Genomic DNA, 25,546 nt, shown 5'->3' on the forward strand with positions numbered 1-25,546 from the left:
CCTTAGTAAGTTATGACTAAGTATTACTTTGCTTAATTTTAAATGTGTTTCACTAGAAATGATACCTCCATGGGATTTCCAGAACCAAAGTGTTTGTTGCTGTAACTTATGCATGAAGACTTTATTAAGATACTTTAAAACATGATAAAAACATTTTCAGTGAGTTTGAAAAGTGAAATAAACTCAATGTGTATTTCCACTAAATGAATACATGTAAAAGCTATATCATTTCTAAATCACTAGTTACCTCAGAGATTTATGTAGGCTAAAAGGAAGAAATTTTATACCGGGGTGCAGGGATGACAAGGCCTAAATTGGTTCATCATTCATGGGGAAAATAACCAAATGACTCTGCTGAAAAGATTTTTGTATATATATTTTATTTTTTACTTTTTCTTATTTAATTAAAATAGTATCTATTAAACAACATTTTAAAGCATTCCACTAAAGGGAATTTTCATCTTTAAATCTATAAATGTTAAGAAAGACCCTTTCAAGGACTCAGTTTTTCATCATAGTTATGTAACTTGCTTATTTAATTATCAATTTTCTGAGTGAATTATATTAATTTAGGGAACTCAGTATAGTAGTAGCCATCAACATAGCAAACATATTATCAAAATAATCTATTTCTTTTGTTATTTGGTTGATTATAGAAGCCTGCCATAATCAGTAAATATACATTGTGCTATGTGCCACATTGTAGAATATCTCTTTGTTCTCTCTTTTAAAGATGTCCTCCAGATGATGGGGCGTGCTGGGAGGCCGCAGTTTGATGACCAAGGCAAAGCTGTAATTCTAGTTCATGACATAAAGAAAGACTTTTATAAAAAATTTCTTTATGAACCTTTCCCAGTAGAATCAAGGTAAATCTTATTTAAATTAGTTTAAATGGATTTATTTCATCACAAGTTAGTGTTTTTCTGGTTATATTCTATTATATAAAAATCAGTAAAACAGGTAGCTTAAAAGAATTTAATGTGAAACAATATAATTATCACTTTATGACAATATTCAATTATAATTTAAATGTTAAAAAGAGCTTTTTAAAATCAGCAGTATAGTACAGTGTTCAGTCACATTGGCTATGAAACCAGATGACCTGAGTGAAAATCTGAGCTCTACCATTTATTTGCTTGATCTTGAGCAAGTTAGTTAACTCCTCATTGCCTTATTGTACCTATTGTAAAATGGAGATGGTAGCAAGACCAACTATCTCATAGAGTATTAATAATGATCAAATGCATAGTGCTTAGAACAGTGTCTATCACATAATAAACCTTTAATAAAGTATTAGTTTGGTGAGGGTTTTCATAGTACAGTTGTACAGTTAATAAATAAATATCCAAAATAAGGGAGCATGTAATTAATGATTTAGGCTGCTGGCTTATTTGAGAATCATCCTGTACCTCTTTTGGGACCCAGTAACCACTACCCCTTTCACAAAGTGTTCTCTTGTATTCTCAGCTGAAAATAACCTTTCTTCCCTCAGATTTATGTATTTTTCGCTTATAAACAGTTCACTTTCTACCTTTTATCATAGTCCTTTTCTATATATTGAATCTCCTTTACCATATTCTAACTGCATTGAAGACAAAACATCTGATTCATCCTGTGTATAGTTATTGGTTCTTTTTAATTTTGTATAAGTGCAAATAATGTTGATATTAAAAACTTAGAAAGTCAGCCAGGCACAGTGGCTTTCACCTGTAATCCTAGCACTTTGGAAGGCTGAGGCAGAATTGCTTGAAGCCAGGAGTTTGAGACCAGCCTGGATAACATAGATAGATCCTGTTTCTACAAAAAAGTAAAAATAAAAAAATTAACCAGGCATGGTGGTTCATGTATGTGGTCCTGAGGCAGCAGGAGGATTGCTTGAACCCGGGAGTTTGAGGTACGGTGTGCTGCAACGCCACTGCACTCTAATTTGAGCAACAGGGTGAGACCCTATCTGCAGAAAAACGAAAGAAAAAGAAAAAAAATTAGTAGTCTAAGTACTGATCTCAAGAATTTAGGAAAAAATAGCGAATTGAACTCAAAGAAAAAGATAAAGATAAAAGTAGGAATTATTAAACTGAAAATAAACATAACTAGAGAAAAATCAACAACACCAAAAGTTGGTTCTTTTAGAAGGATGAATAAAATTGATAAATTTTTTATTGTAAGCATAAGGAATGGAAAAATACCACAGACTGGAATAATAATAGGATATTAACAACATAATGCAAATAATATTTAAAATTTACATCAAATAGTAAAATTTCTTTTAAAAATCTAAGTAGTCTTTCATCTATCAAAGCAATTGAATCTGAAATTTAAAATCTTTTAGAAAGAAGTCTTCTGACCCAGAAGCTTCAGTGGTGAATTCTTCATAACATTTAAGGGTGAAATAGCATCAATCGTACACAATCTCCTCCTAGTCTTAGAAAAGGGAAGAATACTTGCAGCTTGTTTTATGAGACCAGAACAACTTGGATACCAAAACCTGATAAGAAATTTACGAGAAGGGAATGTAACAAACGTCTCTCATTAATATAGATGTAGAAATCCTAAACAGACAATAGTTAATCAAATCAAGCAGTGTATAAAAAGATAATATATTACTACTACATGCAGTTTATTCTATAAATGCAAAGATGATTATTTGAAAAATGAGTGAATATAATTCACCATATGAACAAAAATGAGAAAAAATTATATAATCATTTCATAGATGAAAAAAATTGATGAAATTCCATACCTATTATAATAAAACTGTTAGCAAGCAGGAGTGTAAGGGAATGTTCTCTAATCTGATAAAGAATATCTACAAAAAATCTATATCAAGCATCATAATTTATAAGAAGATATTGAAAGCTTTCCCTTTGAGATAGGGTATGATGTAGGGATTTTGCTTTCACTTCTTCTGGTAAGCATTGAGCCACAGACAGGCCCAAACCACTGCAGTAAGGTAACAAAAATAAATGGAAGTCCAAATATTTTTTTGAGAAGAAAGTGACTAGAAAAGCACAACAGGAGGGCTTCTGGGACACTTTCAATGCTTGATGTTGGTGTTGATTACACAACTGTGTTCAAATTGTAAAAATCAATTGTGTTGTACCTATATAATTTATGTAATTTTATCTGTGTATACTTCAGTAAAAAGTTAACTTTTTTTTGTTTTGTACCTTGATATGACCATTATTATTTTATGTACTACATAGTATTTCATAGTTTATTTATTTCTCTATTAATGTACTCTTAGAGAATTTCCAGTTTTCTCCTCTTGTGTATAACATTGCAGTAAAAGATTTTCTTTCCTATTCTCACATGTAAATGTTTCTCTAGCAGATCATAATGAAAAAGTGAAATTGCTGGTTCATAGTGATTATTCAGATAGATATTATGAATTTGATCTCAAAATTGACTGTACCAGTTTATAGTCTGCAACTGGTGACCTGAGCGTAACATAGCAACTTTTTAAAATTCAGCTTATTGTAACCATTTTCTCATGTCCTTTGCAAAAACTATTTTTAATACCTGCATATTTTTCCATGAATTATATTTTTACTTAGCTTTTTCTTTTGTTGAACATTGCTTCCTTTTTTATATTTAACGTAAGAAACTAAGCTGAACATTTTGTTATGCCAGTCTTTCAACACATCTGATTATCTTTGTATACTCTACAACACCTAATATATAATGTCTTATTTGACTAGGGACTTTAATATTTACAAATTAATGATGAGAATATATTTGCTCACTCTTCTGTTCTAAATAGCATCTCTTTCATGTCAACTCTCCTTTAATCTGCCTCAGTACTTATTCCATACTTACTCCATGCCCTGTACCTGTGCTCTTCCTTCCTCTGCAAGATATCCCTTCTGTTGCCTGCTCTTACTCTACCTCTCGTGGCTGTCATCATCTCCTGAAAGTCAGTAGCTTTCTTTTTGTCAGCTTATATTCATTTTACATCTAGCAATTTATTTTCCAAAGATGATTGGTAGTGATAAGTGCCATTTATTGAGTACATACCATGTGACAGGCACTAGTGATTGCTTTGAACAAATTACTACTACTATTAACTTAATCTGGAAAAATATTATTATAGTACTTCTGTGACATTCTCTCTAACTAGGCCACTTTTTATTCACATTTAAGTGAAAATTATAAAATACTTTTTTAAAAGAAAATGAGAACACATATATGTACTGGTGAATAATATGGGTTCACCTGAGTTCATGATACTAAGTGATTTATAGACTCATGATTAAAGTACATTGAAACCAAATTCCCACTAAATAATTTGGAATGAATTATTTATGAAGTATACAAAATTATATACTAAATTTTAAGTTATATAAAACACATTTGTTTTTATATTAGAACATAAAATCTGAATCTTGACTATGTGAGATAAATTTAAGTGTTTTCAGTTTAATGCTCTTGTATGTCTCCCATGTCTTGTTCACTATATAGTTTATTAGGAGTGCTCTCTGACCACTTAAATGCAGAGATTGCTGGTGGTACAATTACATCTAAGCAAGACGCATTGGATTATATCACCTGGACTTACTTTTTCCGGCGTCTTATCATGAATCCCAGGTAAGTGCAAGGGCAGTTATATACCTTTCTGTTTTGCCCTGAATTAAGATATATTTGAAAGTAATGAACTCCAAATTAAGGTACATACAAAAAAGGCAGAACTTTGGAGATTCTAGGTATATAAATTTGTGTAAAGAATCAGATGATATCTGTGATATCACAGTATATTAAAATATCAATAATTATATGCATTGGTTACTAAACCTATTTTAATTACCTTAAGCCGTCCTGAGGAGTTTACTCTGTAGTTGAGACATGAGATAACTGAAGTCATTAAGAAATGTGCTAAACTACATGACAGTGACTGACTTAGATGCAGTTGGAATTCAGAAAAGAGTGAGGCTGTGAAATTGTAGGTGGAAAAAAATTTGTGGGGCATTATAAGTGTTAAGAAGAAGATTGCAAGAGAAAATAAAATTGCGGCACGATAGAGTGTCAGTCCAGACAATATGTTAGATCTTCATTCAGCACTTACTGTTTTTCAGATGGTAAACTAAACACTGAGATGTAAAAATGAGTACACGACTCCCTGTTTTTTAAGGACCGATCTTTAGTGTGGGAAAAACACATAGAAGTCCTTACAATGAAAATTATAAACCCTCTAATAGAATGATATTTAAGCCTATGAGAGTGACAGCTTCACAGAAAAGGTGACACTTCATCCAAATCTTGAATCAGGAACAGTAGTAGAAAAGGCAGAAGGCACTTGAGGCAGAATTAAATTATGTGGGCAAAAATCCTCTGGGCTTGAAAGAGTCATAAGCGTTTAGAGAATATGAAAAAGTTTGATGTAGCCAGAATCTAAGGAGAAGGGAGACAAGATTGTCTTGACTAGAAAGTGGGCCAAGAACCAGAGGCTACAAGGCCCTTATGCTGTGCTAAGGAGTTTGCATCTGATCCTAGAGGCTATGGTGAGCCTTTTAAAACATGGATTAACAGTACCAAATTAGGTTTTGTTTTGTTAAATATTTATTGCACTATGGTAGGAAGTGAACTGGGATGGAAAGACCATTACAACAGGAAGACCAGTTAGGGAGCTACTGAATAATAGGGAAAAGATAATGAGGACCTTAGATATAGAGTGAATGGAGGAAGGGTCAATTTTAAGGGATGTTCCAGATGTAAGTAAAAGAAAATATTAAACCATTGTAAAGTCTTAGAGAAGTAATGATGAAAATGTTCTTACTAAATCTTACCTACTAATACCTTAAGAAGTTTCTTTTCAGCCAACATTTTCACTTACTTAGATAGGAGTTTGAGAATATGGTGACATTTTGCCCAGTTCCCTCCACTGTTAGGGTGTCTGGGTTAGGTACTAAATATTATTTGAGAACATAGCTGCAAAATTAGTGAAATAGCCATCCAGAACTGCACATTTACCACAGCAAACAAACACATTACAGGATTAGAATTGTGGAATAGACTTTACATTTATTCTAGCCCAATCTTCTTGTTTGATATTGAAGATATGGAAGCTGGAAGCTTAAAGTCACTTGTTCTAGGTCCCACTACTATTTCTTGATAAAGCCAGATCTTACGAAGTCAGGTTTTCTGACTCATAATCTACAACTCTGTGTGTATGTGTGTGTGTGTGTGTGTGTCTGTAGATGGGAGTTGGCGTGTAACTGTAGATATATTTATCATTTCTATCACATAAGAATCAAGGCATTTAGTGTGACAGAAAGAGCTTTGGGCTTGGAATCAACACGCTGATTCTTGTTTCCTCACTGTCCTTTACTAATGGTGTGAGTCTGAGTCACTTTACCTCTCTGAGCTAGACGTTCTTCATCTGGAAAGTAACAAATAGCCTCCCTCCCTCACTGGGTCATATTGAGAATTACGTAAATGAATTAAAGCCATTCTAATTCTGTATTAATTATAAAGAATATAATGTTGATTTGGAGCTGTTCTTCTGAGCTCTCTGTTGGTTGCTTTACTGATCTGTACCATCCTAAAGAGTCTAGTTTAGAGACTAAGAACCTAGTCATTTTAGTCAGTTTGTCTAATTAGCACACAGAGACATAATTCTCTGAGGCCAGTTTAGTACTTTAGCAAATTGTAGTTCCTTACTGAATCCACAGATACATTGCCCTTTGTGTGTATATCTCCTTTTTAAAATTTTTTTTAATTGTTGAACTTTCTATTTTAAATTGCAAAACAAAAACAAAAACAAAAATAGTACAAAGAAGCACTGTATACCTTTCAACCAGCTTCCCCATGTTAACATCTTACATGACATGTATAATTATCAAAATCAGGAAATTAACATTTATACAATACTATGGGCTTTATTCAGATTTCACCAATTGTTCCACTAATGTCCCTTTTCTGTACAAGATCCAGCTTAATACCCTGAGTACCCTGTCTAGTTCACTCTAGTCTGTGATATTTCCTCAGTCTTCTTTGTCTGTCATAACCTTGACATTTTTGAAGAGAACTGGCCAATTGTTTTGTAGAATGCCCTTCAATTTGGCTTTTGCTGGTTTCCTCATCACTAAATTCAATTATGTCTATTTAGCAAGAATATTACAGAAATGATATTGTGTTCTTCTCAGGACATAATATTAAAAGGTTCTTCTCTGCTAGTCCTATCTATATTTAAAATATCACCTTGTATGTGAAAGACCCTAAAATATGTGGCTATAATCTGCTCTCTATCAAGTTACAATTTTATTTCTCCAGCCTTCTGAATATTGCCACATAGCCTTCCTACCATCATTTCACTTTAACATGTCCAGAACTGAATTAATCATATTACTCTCAAAATCTTTCTCTACTCTAACTTTCTTACTTTTGTTAATATTATCACTGCATCTGTTTACCTTGACTTAAAACCCCAAATTTACTTTTTTGATCTTCCCTCTCCTTTGATTCCATAGTTCTGTAATTGCTTAACCTGCTTGTAGTCTTTCAATTTTGCCTACTTTGTAAACTGTCAGATAGTATCGATCAGAAATTAAATGTATTATATAGGGGTTGGGAACTATATAAGGTTTAGTTAGTAGACATAGAATGCAGTAAATCTTTAAATTAAGATAATAAGTAGGAAACTGTCCAGTGTTTACATTTTTTTCAACCATGAGAGTGAGATGAGCCAGGAGCACAGTTGGAGACACGGGTCAAAATAGGGGTCCCACACACAGGGAGCTGGGTATGTATGACTCCCTGTTGCTCTGGTTACAAACTGCCTTATATTTTATAATATTATGGTGAGAAAATTCACATGAAACTGTAATAAACAGTAGTAATGAAAGACAGAACAGGAAGTTTGGGGACACTTATCATAGTAGACAAAAGATGAAATCTCAAGAGGTTCATAAATTACAGAAATTGTAGTGAGCCTCTGATCCAGAGAACTTCTTGGGTATTGGCAGTTTAGGATGTCTCCTGCTCACACATGGTTGTAGTCAGTGTAGTCCATGTAAATAAATGAGTATTCTTTAATTCACACCTCTTTATATATAGGAAATTTGGGGGCTGAAAGTCAGAAGGGTAAGTTATCTTCGTGCATTGACTAAGAACTCTTATTAGTTGTGGCAGCTGCTTTCCCTCTCATCTTGCTGCCCCAAAAAGAGGGTTGAGTATCTCCCCCACACCATCCAAGGGCCTAGTGTAGATGAAAGGAGATGTTAACCCACACCATCTACATAAGAGGTTCCTCTCACTTTTGTGCTTTTGCTGTCACTCTTCTTCTTGCCTGCAGTACCCTCCTTAGCCCTTATAGCTAGCCAAGTCTTAACAGTCTTAAAAGTCCAGTCAATATTGATAAATGTAGCTTCTATTGATTTTCAAAAGTAACAGCTTATCCACTCTTGACCATTCATATTTCATGTGCTAGTTCCTTCAGTAGCCGCCTATACATATGTTGAGTTACCTGTCTGGGCTGTCATTATTATTCTGAAGTAGAATCCTATGCCCAAGCTGTTGCCGTGTAAGTTCATAAATGTAGAATAGATACAGCAATAATTTGTTTTTCAGAAAAAGCTATGATTAGCAACTATTAGTTTCTATTGGAAGGTAGTAGCAACATAAGTAATGACTTCTAGCCTCAAAAATCATAAAATTTACTTAAAATTATAAAGTATAAGCATTTAAAAATGAATTTTTTTATTTCTTAATTCTGTAAACATTAATGAGTACCTACTATGTTCCAGGTATCACTTTGAAGATGTATTAGTGAACTAAACAAAAACTTTTGCTGTCCTGGCACTCATGTTCTTTTAACAGAGACAGTAGATTTTAATATTATTAAAAGATAATAGATGTTTAGAAGGAAAACAGGATAAGGAAGAGTCGGAGAGCCAGAAGGTGGCCTGGGGGGAGATGGGAGATTACAATACTGTATTAAAAAGAAAGTCAGGGTGGGCCTCATTAAGGGTGCTGATATTTCAGCCAAAACTTGAAAGAGGTAAGAATGTCGGCCACTTTCTAGGAAATAACATTTCAGACCAAGGGAACAAGAGAGATTCTAAGGCTAGCGTGCCTGGTGTATTCAAGGAACAACAAGGAAAAGATGTGGCTGAAGTAGAATAAGTGCAAGCAGGAAAATAACAGGAGATGAGGTTGGGGATGTGGAGGGCCAGTAGTGATACAGGGCATGCATGGATGGTCTTAGAAACTATGGTGAGGATTTTGACTTTCATTCTGGATGAAACAGGAACCATTGCAGAGTTTTGAGCAGGGGACAGACGGGATCTACTTATGCTGTAAGTCAGGTCAACTATAATAATAACTATTGTAAATGATTTAAACTTCCCTGTTGTAAAAGAGAAATTATCAGATTCATTCAAACGTGATTGATATAGAAAAGCTGAAAATTCAGGATTGACAGAAGATGTAAAGGAGAAAAAGAGAAAACAGCAGCTGCAGCAGTAAAATCATACAAAACCAAATTCGAGGCAAAAAAATACAAAGGACAGAGAAGAATGGATCATATTGGTAACAAACACAATCACTAGAAAGTTATGGTAGTTTACATATTTTCAGAGAACTAAAACTAACATCAGATATATAAAGCCAAAACAGAAATTCAATTAAAATTATAGCCCAACTAAATTAGTCATGTTAGGAGACTTTAACACATCAAAAAGATAAGTATTTCATAAAAAAAGAGGATTTAAATAATAATACCCTTGAATTTGTATCTATAGTATCTTTGTACATATGCCCCTAACAAAATATCATTACTTGCAAACACTAATGGAAGATTTGTTTTGAAAAATTTACCATGAAGTAGACCACAAAGAACATCTCAACATAGAGATCATAAGGCTACATTCTCATTGTGTAATATAATAAAACCAGAAATAAAAATAAAAGGGCTGGCAAAAAAATTTAACTGGGATTATAAAACTTTTATTCTAGTAAAAGATGAAATCAAAACAAAAGGTTTAGACCACAGCTATACAAAAATAAAAATGTAATGTAATCAAACAATGAATTTAAACCAAAGCACAATTCTAAGGAATATTTATATCTTTATAGACCTAATAAAAAATGTGAATGCTTAAAAATAAAATAACCAAGCATTTATCTTAAGAAACTAGATGCAGAACAATAGCAAAACATAAATATAGGCAAGAAGTTTATAAAAATGAAAATTGGAATTAATAAGGTTGTAAACAACAATCTGCATTGACAGTATTTATTGGGTGTCTACTATATTTGAAATGCTGTTTCAGGAGCTTAACTCATTTAGTACTGTTATGATCCCCATTTTATAAATAAAGGAAGCACAGGGAGATTAAGCAACTTGTTCCCAGTAGCACAGCTCCCAAGTGACAGAGGCAACACTGGGATTCCATCCCATTCTCCATCACTGTGCTCATTGTCAGGTCCACATTCCCTGTCCACTTCTCTTTTCAGTGCTATGCTGAACAATGGGTTCTTTATGGAAACTCTGCCATACTCATTCAAATGGCCTTTTTTTATTTGATGCCCCCAAAAAACAAATTGTCAGTTTTAATATCTAAATCTTCACATCTAGATAAAAATGGGAAAATGTGCCTAAGTAAATTTTAACAATTTATATATTTTACTTGGCTGTAGTCAAGCTCTGCCACCTTCTTTTTTGATTGACTCTTTTTTAAAATAATACTACTATAAATATTTGTGAGATTTTGTGTGAACATAAATTTTCTTTTAAAAAATTTTAACTGATAATTATATTATGTTGTACAATGTACTGTTTCAAAATATGTATATATTGTGAAATGAACAAATCAGGCTAATTAACATATTGATCACCTCATATGCTTATCATTTCTTTGTAGCAAGAACATTTTAAATCTACTCTTTTTAGTAATTTTGAATTACACAATACGTTATTATTAACAATAGTTACCATGCTGTGTAGTGCATCACCAGAACTTATTCTTCCTGTCTAACCGAAACTTTATGCCCTTTGACCAGCCCCTTTGCTTGCATGGCCTTCCCAACCCGCATGGCCTCTGATAACTGACATTCTACTCTGTACTTCTATGAGTTTGACTTTTTTAGATTCTACATATAAGTGAGATCATACAGTATGTGTCTTTTCATACTACCTACCTTATTTCACTAGGCATAAGGCCCTCTAGATTCCTCCCCCTATAGATTCATCTGTGTTGTGACTAATATAGAATTTCCTTCTTTTTTTAAGTATTCCATTGTGTATATATATATACCATATTTTTCAAATCCATTCGAATATCCATTGATGGGCACTTTATATTGTTTCCATAACTTGGCTACTGTGAATAATGCTGCAATGAACATAGAAGTGCAGACGTCTCTTCAACATACTGATTTCAATTCCTTTGGGTATATACCCAGAACTGGGATTGCTAGATCATATGCTAGATCTATTTTTAGATTTTTAGGAACTTCCATACTGTTTTCGAAAGAGGCTGTGCTAATAATGTACATTCTCAGCAATAATGTACAAGGATTCCCTTTTCTCCACATTCTCTTGATTGGCCCTTGCTTGTATCTTTTTATTATTGTCTATGTTAAAATCAGTTTTCCCAAAAGCTGGAAGCAAACCAAGGCACAGGAAACTGGTAAATTTTTCCCACTTATTTTTAGATCTGATAAAATTTTTTTAAATGCTAAATTAATTGTCTCAAATGAAAAACTTATGTGTAGTTTTAATTTTTCCTTAATATTCCTTTTCATCCAGTACCATAAATTGAGATTTAACTTTTCTTAAATTAAAAGTTAGGGAAGGAAGAATAGGGAAGGAAGAATATGTATGTATGCATGCATGTATGTGTAACAAAGAGACTGAGGTTTACTTAAAAATGGAAAAGAAAGACCATTTTTATAATATAGTCATATATAGGTAAAGAACTACGACCTCATATTCCAGCTTCCTTCAGTTAATCATACTACTATAAAGTCCTCACCACAGCACACCAAAAGTAAAACTTGTATTGACAAAGATTTCAACCACTGTTCCTGAGTTAGTCACTATATGTCTATTTATATTCTTGTTTGTGTATATTATGTATATATGCAAATATATATGCATATAAAGATAATTACGTTAATAGATATAGACACACACACACATATATATATATAACATAGACACACATTAACTTGTTCAAATGAATATAAACATATGTACTGGTGCTTTCATAAAATATAATATATTCCAAATTGAGTTCTGGATTCAATTTGTATGTTCAGTTTTACTCTGTTTTCCCCTGAGAAAGCTTTTAAATATATCTGGGGCAAAAATGTTGTGGTAGTCTCAGCTGTTCCTACAACCACTTTCGCTATTTGTGTCATTATTATTGCTGCATAATCTGAACATAAAAAAACATGGTGCCGTAACAAATGACTTCCCACTACTGACAGTTATAGCAGCAGCATTTCAATACTGATGAAAAATTTCCCAGCAAGATATCTGTCCAGGTTTACATAAACCAAACAGGAAATGGCTGCCACTATTCACATTAAATCCAAACCGTTTGGTGTAACTTTATCTGTTTTACATTAATATAAAACCTCTTTCATTCTCAACTGGTGAAATTTCATCAGTATTAAGATTTGAAAAAGTAACTTGAGATTTCATATGTAGTATTCTTGTTTGTCCTTTAATAAGATCTTTTAAAGGTAATTGTTGAAAAGTTTTTTAGTTCTTGATTCTTTTAAATTTTATGAACTTTGTAAATTTTTATGATAGGGAGGGGTTTGTTACGACTTTTTCCCAATGGACTGCTAATAGAAGTTAGCTTGTGTAGCCCATGTGCTAGATGCTGTCAGTATCAAACTGCCTTTGACTTTCACACCTCTCAGGGGACTAGTAATTGTTGTGTTCAAACAGCCTGTAATTGTGATCCCGCTGGCTTTCTCAGTACGCTTCTGGCTATTAGAATCATTAAACAACTCAGCACCTGTTAACAGCATTGTAAATATTCAACCCTGCTTGTGTGCAGGTTGAGTCCAATATAGAGAAATCTTACAGAGCTCAGTCTCATAAATTAGAGCTTCTGACAAGTCAATTATTGTGAAACTGGGTTTCTCTGTGAAATAAATGAAATAGCATGCTGACAAAAAGGTAGGCTGTCTGTTTATGGCAAAGAGAAGATAATGACTTGATGATTCAATGCAGTGAATATGAAACTACATTTTATCCTTTACCCATAATTAAACAGTTGTGAAATGTTTGTGTTTAAATAACCAGTAAATTACAAATTTTTTTACTGTGGAGAGTGCAATATGAAAACAGACCTTTTTACTTAGCTGTTGCATACTTTTTCAAGTTAGTAAAGTGATTATTAAAATTAATGACATGTAATGTTTTAAGCTAAATGCTTATAATTGTTCAGTCTAGAAGTTGCATGGTAACTAAAAGAAAAAGTTCACCTCATAGAAGTAAAGGCTATGTTATGCTACTAATAGAGATCATATAAATCTGTACTGTATCCCTTATATTAACTCCCAAAATTTTATGTAACCTAAAAAACTTCATTTACATTTAAATTATTTTACAGTGTCTCACAAATTGTATATCTAATTTAGATGTAACAATACCTTACTTTTATAAGGATTTGAAGATATTTTAAATGCCCTTAGAACCTCAGTCCAAATATTGACAAAGAATAGTATTTAATAAAGATCAGTGAAGTTCAATTTACTTGAATTGAATTTTGTATTTCTTCTGTTATGCAAGTCAATAAGAATGTTGGTGACCACATTTAGAAAAAAAAACTGTATTAAGAATAAATAACAATGAAATGTGTATGTTTTCTGCACAAAGAAATGTGAACTTTTAGTAAGTTAGATTATGAATAATATTTTAGTGGAGTCATCATATAATTTATTGTAATCTCAGAAACATCATTTAGGTTGATTTTTTTTTTTTTTTTTTTTTTGGCAATGTACTTTAAATATTTAAGCAATATTTACCCTGACTGTATTTTATCTGGATGAAAATCACAAATTTGTCTTTAAAAAGTCCCAATATGCTTAAATAAACAGACTTTAGAAGGGATATTAATCCATTGAAATATACTTTGTAAACATACTAAACAAAATAAAGCAAATACAGTAAATAAAATAAGATAAATATTTAAAAGAACCTGTAATTTTTTTCAAGGTAAGTTTTTTTCATTGATAGTTTTAAGTGTTATTTGTAAATGTACCTAATTTATTCATTAAAGCATAAAATGATGAAGTTGACATCCCAGTTATATATAGGACAGTGGCTTGTGGTAATCAGTAACAGCATCCATTAGTTTTCTAATGACCTAGTAAATGTATAAATAAAAGTAGAATTTTAGTTTTTTTGTATTTCACAGTAATATTTTCGAAATACCTTCTTTCTGTAATGTCAGTTACATAAAGAATTGTTTGTTCCAAGATCAAGGCAGACAGATTTGACTTAAAAAAAGAATAGTTTGATTCTTACTCTACAAATCGTACTACTTAGTATCCTGGGCACATTTTTACTAGTGTTTTCAATTTAGAAATAACTTTATCAGTTATGTATTAGTCCTGACAGCTAAAAATGATATTGGAAAATTTATAGACTTAGCAAGCCAAAAGAATGTGAAATAGAAAGTAAGCACTTATATTGTAGAAAGTTTGACTGATGAATTTCATTTCTTGGGAAACAATGAAAGAGAAAAAATATTTTAAAAATTTGGAATGACTTTGGATATTTGTATCTTTTATATGGCTTGAATGTCCAGAATTTTCATTTTCACCTCTAAAGCAGAAGACATTATTCTAACTAAATACTCCTCCTTAGTCATTTTCCAAAAGAAAATAAATATTTTCTAGTGGTTAATAATTTTGGTTTTTCACTTCCATATATGCTTAGCTATACATAAATTTGAACATTTTGTTTAAATTAATGACAGCACTAGGTTTAGTACTTATTTATCTCTTAATTGATTAATATTGCTTTATTTTGGTCCATGCCAAGAGCTTTTCTAGAAATACAGTAACTGTTCGATAGACAAAATTAAAGTAACTATTCCTTTTTAATGGGAGTTATTTTCCTAAATAAATTTCAATAGTGCCTTACTATAATTTTTATGTAATGGAGCCTCTCATATTTGCACTAACTTTTCTTTCTAGTGAAAATATGTCCTGACATTATTAGTCCTGCTTTGTGTATTTTTAAATTTTGTTTATAATTTACGACCCCAAGTCTCTTCCTTTGAAGAATGAAAAATATCACAAAAATTGTCATCTAGATAGCGTTCTCCATTGCTCTCAAGTTGTGGCTTTCTTTAGTCGTCTCCCATTTGAAATTGTTAACACCCTTTTCCCAGACTATGAATATTCCCTTCCTAATCCTATACAGATGTAAAATCATCACGATGGGGTCTTACGGATGAGAACCTGTTCTCTAAGACTACTTTCCACTGCCATTCTTTGATGTGGATGGGGAAAAGTGAGGTAGGGCATATAAGTTACTCATGCTGACTAGGATACAGGGTTCACCTAGTAGGAATTAGGGAACTGCCAAGATTGTGGGTGTAGTCCCTTGCTCTTCAGGTCTATTTCCAGGCACAGATCCCTAGTGGCCGTAGGGTTTTGCCAAGAACTTCTCAGTGTTGGAGGGAGGCACAATCAGGTGAAATGTATGTCTTTAGGCTTTTTGCTTGGAAAATATACAGAGCTGGACTTACGTATTTTTCCTGTATTGAGGTTTGGTTAGAATGCTTTATTTTTACCCTGCTGATGTCCCTTCTAGTCATTAGGATGACATTTATTCCCTAAGCACTAGGGGAACAATAATTGAATAAATTGCCTAAATTTAGTCATCTACCACCCAAGATTAATATTTCTGTGAGTTCTGTGAAGCTACTGAGGATAGGTTTTATAATAAAAGGGGATTATATTTATGTGTAGTCTGTGAAACTGAGGTGATAGTTTTAGTAGAAAATATCTTGAGGCCGGGCGCGGTGGCTCAAGCCTGTAGTCCCAGCACTTTGGGAGGCCTAGACAGGCGGATCACGAGGTCAGGAGATCGAGACCATCCTGGCTAACACGGTGAAACCCCATCTCTACTAAAAAATACAAAAAACTAGCCGGGCAAGGTGGCAGGCGCCTGTAGTCCCAGCTACTCCGGAGGCTGAGGCAGGAGAATGGCATAAACCCGGGAGGCGGAGCTTGCAGTGAGCCGAGATCCGGCCACTGCACTCTAGCCTGGGCAACAGAGCCAGACTCCGTCTCAAAAATAAAAAATAAAAAAGAAAGAAAAAAGAAAATATCTTGAAACAAATAATAACCTTGCTTGTTTTCTAGCTACTACAATTTGGGTGATGTGAGCCATGATTCTGTGAACAAGTTTCTGTCCCATCTGATTGAGAAGTCCCTGATTGAATTGGAACTTTCCCACTGTATTGAAATTGGAGAGGTACGACTTAGTCATATGCATTCTAACTGAAAAGATTGCCCAGCTTTTTAACAAGTCTTTTGCTTCTAATACTATCAAAATTTTTAACAAAATTGTTTCAAAAGTAGTTGTCTGAATTACTAATTTTATAAAGATACATACTTTCATTGTACTCTTCATTTGTTATTCTTTTGAAATAGGATAATCGCAGCATTGAACCTCTAACTTATGGCCGAATTGCCTCCTATTACTATTTGAAGCATCAAACGGTTAAAATGTTCAAGGACCGCTTGAAGCCTGAATGCAGTACTGAAGAATTGCTTTCAATTCTAAGTGTGAGTTTTTCATATATTTCATATCTTCTCTTTTAATTTAGGGCTTAAAGTTTTGCCACCTAGTTTGTCTTGAAATTTAACAGAAACCATTTATAAAGCCCTTTCCTCTGTTAAACAGGGTCACTACAAAGCAACACATATAGACTAAGATGCCCGTATATAAGGTGACCACATAATTTATCATCAAAATTTGGACCCCTCTGAGTGTGGAGGCCTTATTAATATTTAAGTCAGGATAGTAGATGTAAACCGGACTGTCCTGAGCAAGGCAAGTCATCAGCCTATCCTTAAATATAGTAGCCTCTTTGAATTATGATTGAAAACTTTTCTTATTGCTTTTTTGGATAGTTCCTGTTGAATACTTATCTGTGATGCTACTGAAGTTTCTTTCATAAGCATCTACACAATTAAGTTCTTAGAATTAATGTCAGTACAGCTGTTTATCCCCCATCCCCACAAACACCCTTACCAAAAAAATGATCACAGTTATATCACATGGTAAAAAACTATACTTTGTTCATTTTTCCTTTTTTTGCCAAATAGCTAAGAAATTGATATTAGAAGCATCTTTTCTACCTTTCTTTCTACATAATGTATCCTTCTGGCTTTTTTTCACTTTGTTGATTTTAAGTGTAATAATTTACCACAGATCTTTGTTAACACGTTAGTTAGGATATTCATATATTCTGACTGTTATCTTATCCTTCAGATGTGTTGATGCTTTTTTAAAAAGTTAAGAACAATTGGACCATTCTGTCTTTAAAGTCCTTCTGTTATAAATTCATTGATTCTATGGTAGTTCACTGAGTAACTTTTTTCCTTCCTCTTCTATTGCTTTATCATTCTCAATAAGCTTCAGTATCCCATTCACAGGTTTTAAATTTCTCAGTTTTTTCCCCTCGAAGAAACTAGTTTGTAAATTTTGTGCCCAGCATAGTGCCACGTACATTTTAGTGAGTTTGAAAATATTCATTAATGAATTGATGAACAGATGGAAGGGTAGGTGGATCCTGTAGTAATCAGTTTTCTATTTGCTCTGTAGAAAAGAATAGAGGACTAAAGTATATGAGGCAGCTACCGAAAAATATTTTTTTTTAATTAAAAATTTATTTCTGATGGAAGAGTACAAAGCATAAAGACTTTTTTATATCCTTAAGAATGATATTTTTATCAGCTTCTAGCCAAAGATTCAAAAAAGTAGGATTTCTCTCGGGGAGAGACTGTTAGCACAGGCAGCAAAATAATGGTTAATACATTTGGGCATGCCTCTTAAATTAGTATCTGTTAGATTTAAGACTATAATTTATTTTGTATTTATCTAGTCTCATATTTAAGCATACTTTTCTGCCTTGGAAACGTATAATAACAGCTAACACCTTTGAGCAGTTTTTACGCACTAGACATTAAGAACTTTAAATTAATAAACTAATTTAATCCTCACAACAACCACTCATTTGATATTAGTAACATCCCATCATTTTTCCCATTTTAAAGGTTAACCATCTTGTCCAAAGTGAGTGGTTTGCAGTGTAGCACCAGAATATGGGCCCTGAAACCATCCTACTATACTGCCTCTCAAGTCATACACATACACACACACACACACACACACACACACACACACACACACATGCACATATGCACATGCACACAGTTAGGTGGAAGGCATTGAGGTGGGAGGTACAAAGTAACAAGTTAAAACTAGATACACGCTGTAAAGGAAGTTTGTGAGAATCATATGCCTACTACATTCTGTACCCCTGTTTACTCCACTAAAAAAGCCAAAAAAAACCCTTAAAATCCCAGGGGAATTAAACATTTGCTTTAGTCTTCTCTTTGAAAAGGCATTGATCACGAAAGGTATGCTCCCATCCTGTCAGCAGCATGTTTCTTTCTGGCATTACACTATATGAAACCAGTTATGCTAATCTGTTGGTATATTTTTCTTATATATTTTGTTCAAATAAAGTCAGTTCTGAATTTATTTTACCTTTTACACAAAAGGTCTGTTCCCATCCTGTCAATAACTGAATAAATGGAACCATCTGAAAATATGTGTAAGGAAAGCTATATAGTGGAATATTTATATAGATATAGTATGGTCTACCCCATAAAAATTTCCACAGCAAGAATATCTTCTTCTCTCATGGTGTTTAGTCCAAGGAGCTCTCGGCTTGCACTAGATATTGTCTCAGTCTCTATTATCTCAATGAGGGTTCATTCTGAATGAAGAACCGTAGGACTCACATTGACAAGAAGATATGTAGGTATCACAGTTTTCTTAATTTCTTGCCTAGGAATTATTCTTTGTTCACTAGCAAACACTATGTGTAACTACCAGCACAATCCTAAATAATACAGCACGATTGTATAATTATGGTGTAATTTCCAGAAATCGTTCTTCTTAAGTTTCTTTAAATGACTTTTTTTTTTAAACCATGAAAAGACTACCAAATGACTCACAGAACCTCAATATCCTCCCTACTTTTGCCTCCAAAAATGCATATTAATGTCATTGTGGTTTTAAAATAAGGAGAAACTAGTAGTCAGACAGAAGCAATAGGGAACAGGATGATAAAAGCATAAGAAGATGAGGAAAGCTGTGGGGATAACAGTAGTGTTTCAAAGATCTGTTGCCATTATTATTGCTTTTGTTATCGTAATACTTAAAGTCATATCATGTTTTTGTACAATTCACTCATATAACATTCGATAATGTTTCTAAAGTCATTTTTAATCTTTAGTTTTTAAATTTTTAGTATTTCTGATAACATTACAATTGAAATACTTCTATTTTTTTGAGTATTACTTTGAACTTTCCATAATATTTTCTTAAATTTTATTAGTGAATAAAGTTTTCTTATTTCTTAAGCTACCCATTAAATTTGTCTTTTGGTTTTCAGGATTTGGGGGTATTAATAACGTATAGAAATTAGGTTCATTAAGATTTTTCTTTTGGGTCCTCTGAATATGTTGCATTGTGATGATTGTGGGCACAAAAAATAAGCTAAAAGGTAATCATAAATTGGAAAAAAAAGAATATTAAAACATCAATTCACTCTTACCAAGCATTTCTAAATATATAAACCTATTATTTCTCTCCAATTATCATCAAAACATAGTTTCAAGTGATAGTCTCTTGATGGTATCTAGTCCTAACTGATGGTACCCTCTTTTGGACCTTTTCTTCCTTTAGAGAATATAAGTATTTATAATCTTGTACTGAGCTATATGGTTTTCTCTTTTTTAAAAAATGAGTTGGAATTCTTACCCTTTATGTGGTCATTTTGCATATTACTATTAACTTTTCTGAAATAAGAATTAGAATTTCCAGAATACAAAATCAGTGTACACAAATCAGTAGAATTTCTATACACCAAAAACATTCAAGCCGAAAGCCAAGTCAAGAATGCAATCCCATTCACAATAGCGACTAAAAGAATAAAATGCCTAGAAATATAGCTGACCAAAGAGATGAGAAATCTCTATAATGAGAATTACAAAACACTGCTCAAAAACAATCAGAGTTGACACAAACAAATGGAAAAACATTTCATATTCATAGATAGGAAGAATCAATATTGTTAAAATGGCTATACTGCCCAAAGCAATTCATACATTCAGTGCTATCTCTAACAAACTACCAATGACATTCTTCACAGAATTAGGAAAGACTATTCAAACTTTATATGGATCTAAAAAAGAGCTTGAATAGCCAAGGCAATCCTAAACAAAAGGAACCAAGCTGGAGATACCATGTTACCTGACTTCAAACTATACTACAAGGCTACAGTAACCAAAACAGCATGGTGCTAGCACAAAAATGGACATAGATCAATGGAACAGAATAGAGAGCCCAGAATTGAAGCCACATACCTACAACCATCTAATTGTCAGCAAAAAGAATGAGAAAAAAGACTCCCTATTCAATAAGTGGTGCTGGGATAATTGCCTAGCCATATGCAGAAGATTGAAATAGGACCCCTTCCTTACCCAAATATAAAAGTCAACTCAAGATGGATTAAAGACATGAATGTGAAACCTAAAACTACAAAAACTCTGGAAGATAACCTAGGAAATACCATTCTGGACATAGGCCCTGGCAAAGATTTCATGAAAAAGATGCCAAAAGCAGTTGCAACAAAAACAAAAGTTGACATATGAGACCACATTAAACTAAAGAGCTTCTACATAAGAAAACAAACTATCAGTAGAGTAAACAGACAGCCTACAGAATGGGAGAAAATATTTGCAAACTATTCCTCTGACAAAGATCTAATATTCAGAATCTGTAAGGAACTTAAACAAATTAACAAGCAAAAAAACAAACAACCCCATTAAAAAGTGGGCAAAGGACATGAACAGATACTTTTCAAAAGAAGATATACATGTGGCCACCAAGCATATGAAAAAAATGCTCAACATCACTAATTATTAGAAAAATGCAAACCAAAACCACAATGAGATACCATCTCACACCAGTCAGAATGACTGTTATTTTAAAAGTCAAAAAATAACAGATGCTGGTGAGGATGCAGAGAAAAGGCATCATGTATACACTGCTAGTAGAAATGTAAATCAGTTCAGCCATTGTAGAAAGCAGTGTGGCGATTTCTCAAAATGCATTGCTGATAGAAATGTAAATTAGTTCAGCCATTGTGGAAAGCGGTGTGTCGATTTCTCAAAGAACTTAAAACAGAACTACCACTTGACCCAGCAATCCATTATTGGGTATATACCCAAAGGAATAAAAATTGTTCTGCCATAAAGACACATGCACGCATATGTTTATCGCAGTACTATTCACAATATCAAAGTCATGGAATCAACCTAAATGCAGTAGACTGGATAAAGAAAATGTGGTACATACATACCATGGAAAACTATGCAGCCATAAAAAAAGAATGAAATCATATTCTTTGCAGAAACATGGATGGAGTTGGAAGCCATAATCCTACGTGAAACACAGGAATAGAAAATCAAATACCAGATATTCTCTTATAAATGGGAGCTAAACATTGAGAATACATGGACAGGAAGAAGGGAACAACAGACACAAGGGCCTACTTGAGTGTGGAAGCTGGGAGGAGGGAGAGGATCCAAAAACTACCTATTGAGTACTATGCTTATGACCTGGGTGACAAAATAATCTGTACCCCAAACCACCATAACACAGAGTTTACCTGTGTAGCAAACTTGGTCATGTAACCTTGAACCTAAAATTAAAGTTTAATTAATCAATTACTTAATTGATTAACAGAAGATTGTCAGGATTGGTAAAAATTCTATATGTTATATCTGTTTATACGTTATCCTTTGAATTCTCGCCTTTTATGTTCTTTTTCTTTATATGTAGAATGGTTGGTAGTTTTCAGAATGATATTATATTGACAATATCACCCTTTGACCAAAGAATGGAGGCAACAGACAGTTTCTGAGTTTGCAGATGAAACTGAATTCTTCCAAATAGTATAGAGCTAAGCTAAAGGAAATTGTCTAAAAAAAAATTTAAGAATATATTTCAATGTGCGTATCTTGAATGACTTACCTTTAAGTATTACTTTCTATTTTTTCATACTCAATTTCGTTGTTCACTGTTCTACCCACAGACTATATATTGATTCATCAAAAATATATTTATTGTGTGTCTACAATGTATAAGGCACTTTCTAGGGGCAAGATACAGAACAATGAACATTAGTGGCAAACTTTCTATGTGTGTGAGAGTGTGTATGTGTGTATGTGTGTGGGTGAGTAGGTGTGTGTGTGGTCATACACAGATAAATTATGGACAATGGTAGTAAACCATGAAAGACACTTGCGCTTTGGTGTTGCTGCTGACTGAAATCATCAGTTCAGTGTGATGCTGTAACGATGATAGCAGATGTTGCCCATTATCAAAAAGAATATCTAAAAACAAAACAGGAAGTAGTTATGTTAATCGTCCATATGGAGAAGACTTGCTATATACATTTCCGGTGGCCTCAGATCAAAAGGACATCAGAGAGAGAGTCTGAATGTGTCCAAAGTGAGATACTCGAATGTTAGAAGACATGTGATTAGAGCACTTTGGTCTGGAGAGGCAAAGGCTTTGAATCAATGGGACCAAAATTGAAATCATGAATAGAGGCCCTCTTTGGATCTTGAAAACAGTAACTTTTTTCAGTTAGTAGGAGGTTCCATCTGATCCTGCAAGAAATGAACTCAGAAGATTTATTACTTCAATTGACGGATATAACATAGGCCAAAAATTTATAGATTCAAAAAGAGATGGGATAAATTTATTAAAAGTTACTGAAGAACTAAAATAGAAAATGGAATTGTGACTGTCAGATTTGGTATGATAGGTGATTTTTTTTTTTTTTTTTTTTTAACAAAGCAGGGATGAGGATTGGACCTGCCTAGCATGTGCATGAATTTTTTCTGTTGGAGCTCTAGATACTTTAGGAATGTTTTTATTCTTCAGAGTATTGTGGGCTTTTTTTAAAAAAAAAAAAAATGTGGCAGTCTGTTAATACTTGCAGATACTAATTCCTGTTGATTATTATTCCATTATATGAAACTATTCCAGTCAACAGTTGAGAAAGGAAATACACTTCCACTCATTTTTTATCTCCTGTAACATCTCTTTTGAGACTTCCATTTTTATTTATTCTTCTTTCCTAGAAGCTTAGCTGATTCTGGCTTAGGTTTTTAGATATCGTCGTCTTTAACTGATAGTAAAATACTCTAGTCTGGGTGTAAAGCAAAGATTCTATTGAAACTATTTCTCTTCACTAATGTCCTTCTACAATAGAAACCCATTTATTTAAATCCCATCTTTTCCACATTTTTTAATGAATATAGCCATTAAAAAATGTTAATTACTTTTTATTGAGAACCCACTACATGCTAGGCAGTTTATATCCATTATTTATAAGCATCAAATAGCCCTTCAAGTTAAGTGTTAATATGTAAATAATGAAATTGAATTTTAATGAGATTAAGTTGTTATAGCTTCTATAGAAAGTAACTCCTTAGAACTTTTTCCTATGCTTTATTTCCTCTCCTAGACATACTCTATCTTTATCCTATTATTTCATTCCAGCTGTAAAAAATTTTTAAAGCATTGACATGTAAGATATATACTTTTTCAAAATAAAGAACCAGAGTCACTTTTAAAATTATGTATGACCTTGTAACTAGAATTGTAAGTATTAAATACAGATCTGAATTACTAACAAAATAATTATTTCAGCTTTTTTTCATTGAAGACATTATTTTAAGTTTTAAACAATCTGATGCTATTTTGGAAAACGTTAGGTATTTTATAACAACCCTTGCCAAGTTTTTTCTAACACCATGAATTAATAAGCTTCGTAATTAAGGCAGCTGCTTCACACCTCTACTGTTAACCAGTGACATTACATCTGTCTTGCTCCATTGATGCCCTCCTCCTAGTTTTTGAAGCATTTAGCAGTTTTAGCAACAGGGATTACATGGTATGGAGTAAGTAGTCTAATTAGATATAAGTAAAAATCCTGAGGGAAAAGGACATTTTGAAAGTAATTTGAAGAATCTCTTAATGATGTTGGCACTGAAATCCGAAGTCCAGAGTAGAAAGTGCCTGTCGTCGTGGCAAACCAGGATCATGATCTGATATGTTCTGTGGACTTTTAGAAGGTAGCCTATTTTAAAACTGGAAGAGAAATGAAAAGCTTCAAAGTTAGGGAAAATTTGTTTGAACATATTTTTCAGAATATGCTTGCTATAATGTTGATAATTTTGAAAGAAAATGAAATATGCCCCACATGTCTTATGTCTCAATAATTTTCAGTTAATTTGTATAACATACAGTTGGTTGTTATGGTACTTATGACAACATGAAATGAGATTTTATTTATATATCAAATATTTAATTAAAAGTAGTGAAATTCTTATTTTCACACAAGCTTGGATATTGACTAAAAGAATGAGTTTCATGTCTAAATGTAAATATAACTATTCCAAATTTAGAAAAGTACCAGAACAATAGGATTTTTATGTGTCAATAAATGTCCAGGTTTAGCAGTTCTCTGTACTGTTCTCTTTAAAAGCACGCTGATTCTTTGCTCTGCCTGTATATAGAATATTTTCAGTAATATAACATCTTTAATACTTGAATTTTATCATGTTTGAGGCACAACTACAAATTTTTTGTAGGAAAAATTGCAAAAATATCTTTCACAAACATATAAGGTTGAAAAAATAAGCAAGAATGTTTTTATAAGGGAGAAATTTAAAACTAAATAAAAAGGACAAGCCAGTTATGAATAGCATTGGTAGGGAACCCAGCATGTAAAAAAAGTTAAAGAGTTTATTAAAGGAAAAATGAAAGAAAGGAAGGTTAACTGAATAACAGTGAACACCACCAACCTCATGGCCCTCCATTTCCAAATAACCTCCTGACAATCACAGGATCCCATCTGCTACTCTTTATCTTCTTAGTGGGGAAACCTAATGGGATATCTTCCAGGGTTTGCGAGAAGAGCTTCCCTAACTCTCAGGCTAGGAAGCTGCCTGGCATCTTTTGGAGAGGCGCAGATGGCAACTGTCTTGAAAAAAGGTATCTTTCTACTTCTCTTGGTCTCTTTCCCTTGAGACCTTCCATGTTCTCCATTATTTCTTAACTTCTAACTTTCTGCACTTACAAGCTTTCTTTAACATAGAGAAATGAAATATTTTCCCGATAAAAGTCCTCAATCTCAAATATATTTATTGTGATTTAGTAGGTTATAGGTTTTTAAGCTGTTATGTTCCAACAAGCATA

General features: G+C 33.0%; 1 protein-coding gene across 1 annotated transcript in view; it reads left to right on the forward strand.

Annotated features, from left to right (window-relative positions):
* Positions 1–25,546, forward strand: part of ASCC3 (activating signal cointegrator 1 complex subunit 3) — a 389,336-nt gene that overhangs the window by 286,156 nt on the left and 77,634 nt on the right. The window contains exons 33-36 of the mRNA XM_023205913.2: positions 734–866; positions 4,459–4,584; positions 16,333–16,444; positions 16,624–16,758. Coding sequence (XP_023061681.2) covers positions 734–866; positions 4,459–4,584; positions 16,333–16,444; positions 16,624–16,758 — 506 coding nt within the window. The remainder of the gene's footprint in view (positions 1–733; positions 867–4,458; positions 4,585–16,332; positions 16,445–16,623; positions 16,759–25,546) is intronic.

The sequence above is a fragment of the Piliocolobus tephrosceles genome, chromosome 5 (assembly GCF_002776525.5).
Source record: "Piliocolobus tephrosceles isolate RC106 chromosome 5, ASM277652v3, whole genome shotgun sequence".
NCBI lineage: Eukaryota > Metazoa > Chordata > Mammalia > Primates > Cercopithecidae > Piliocolobus > Piliocolobus tephrosceles.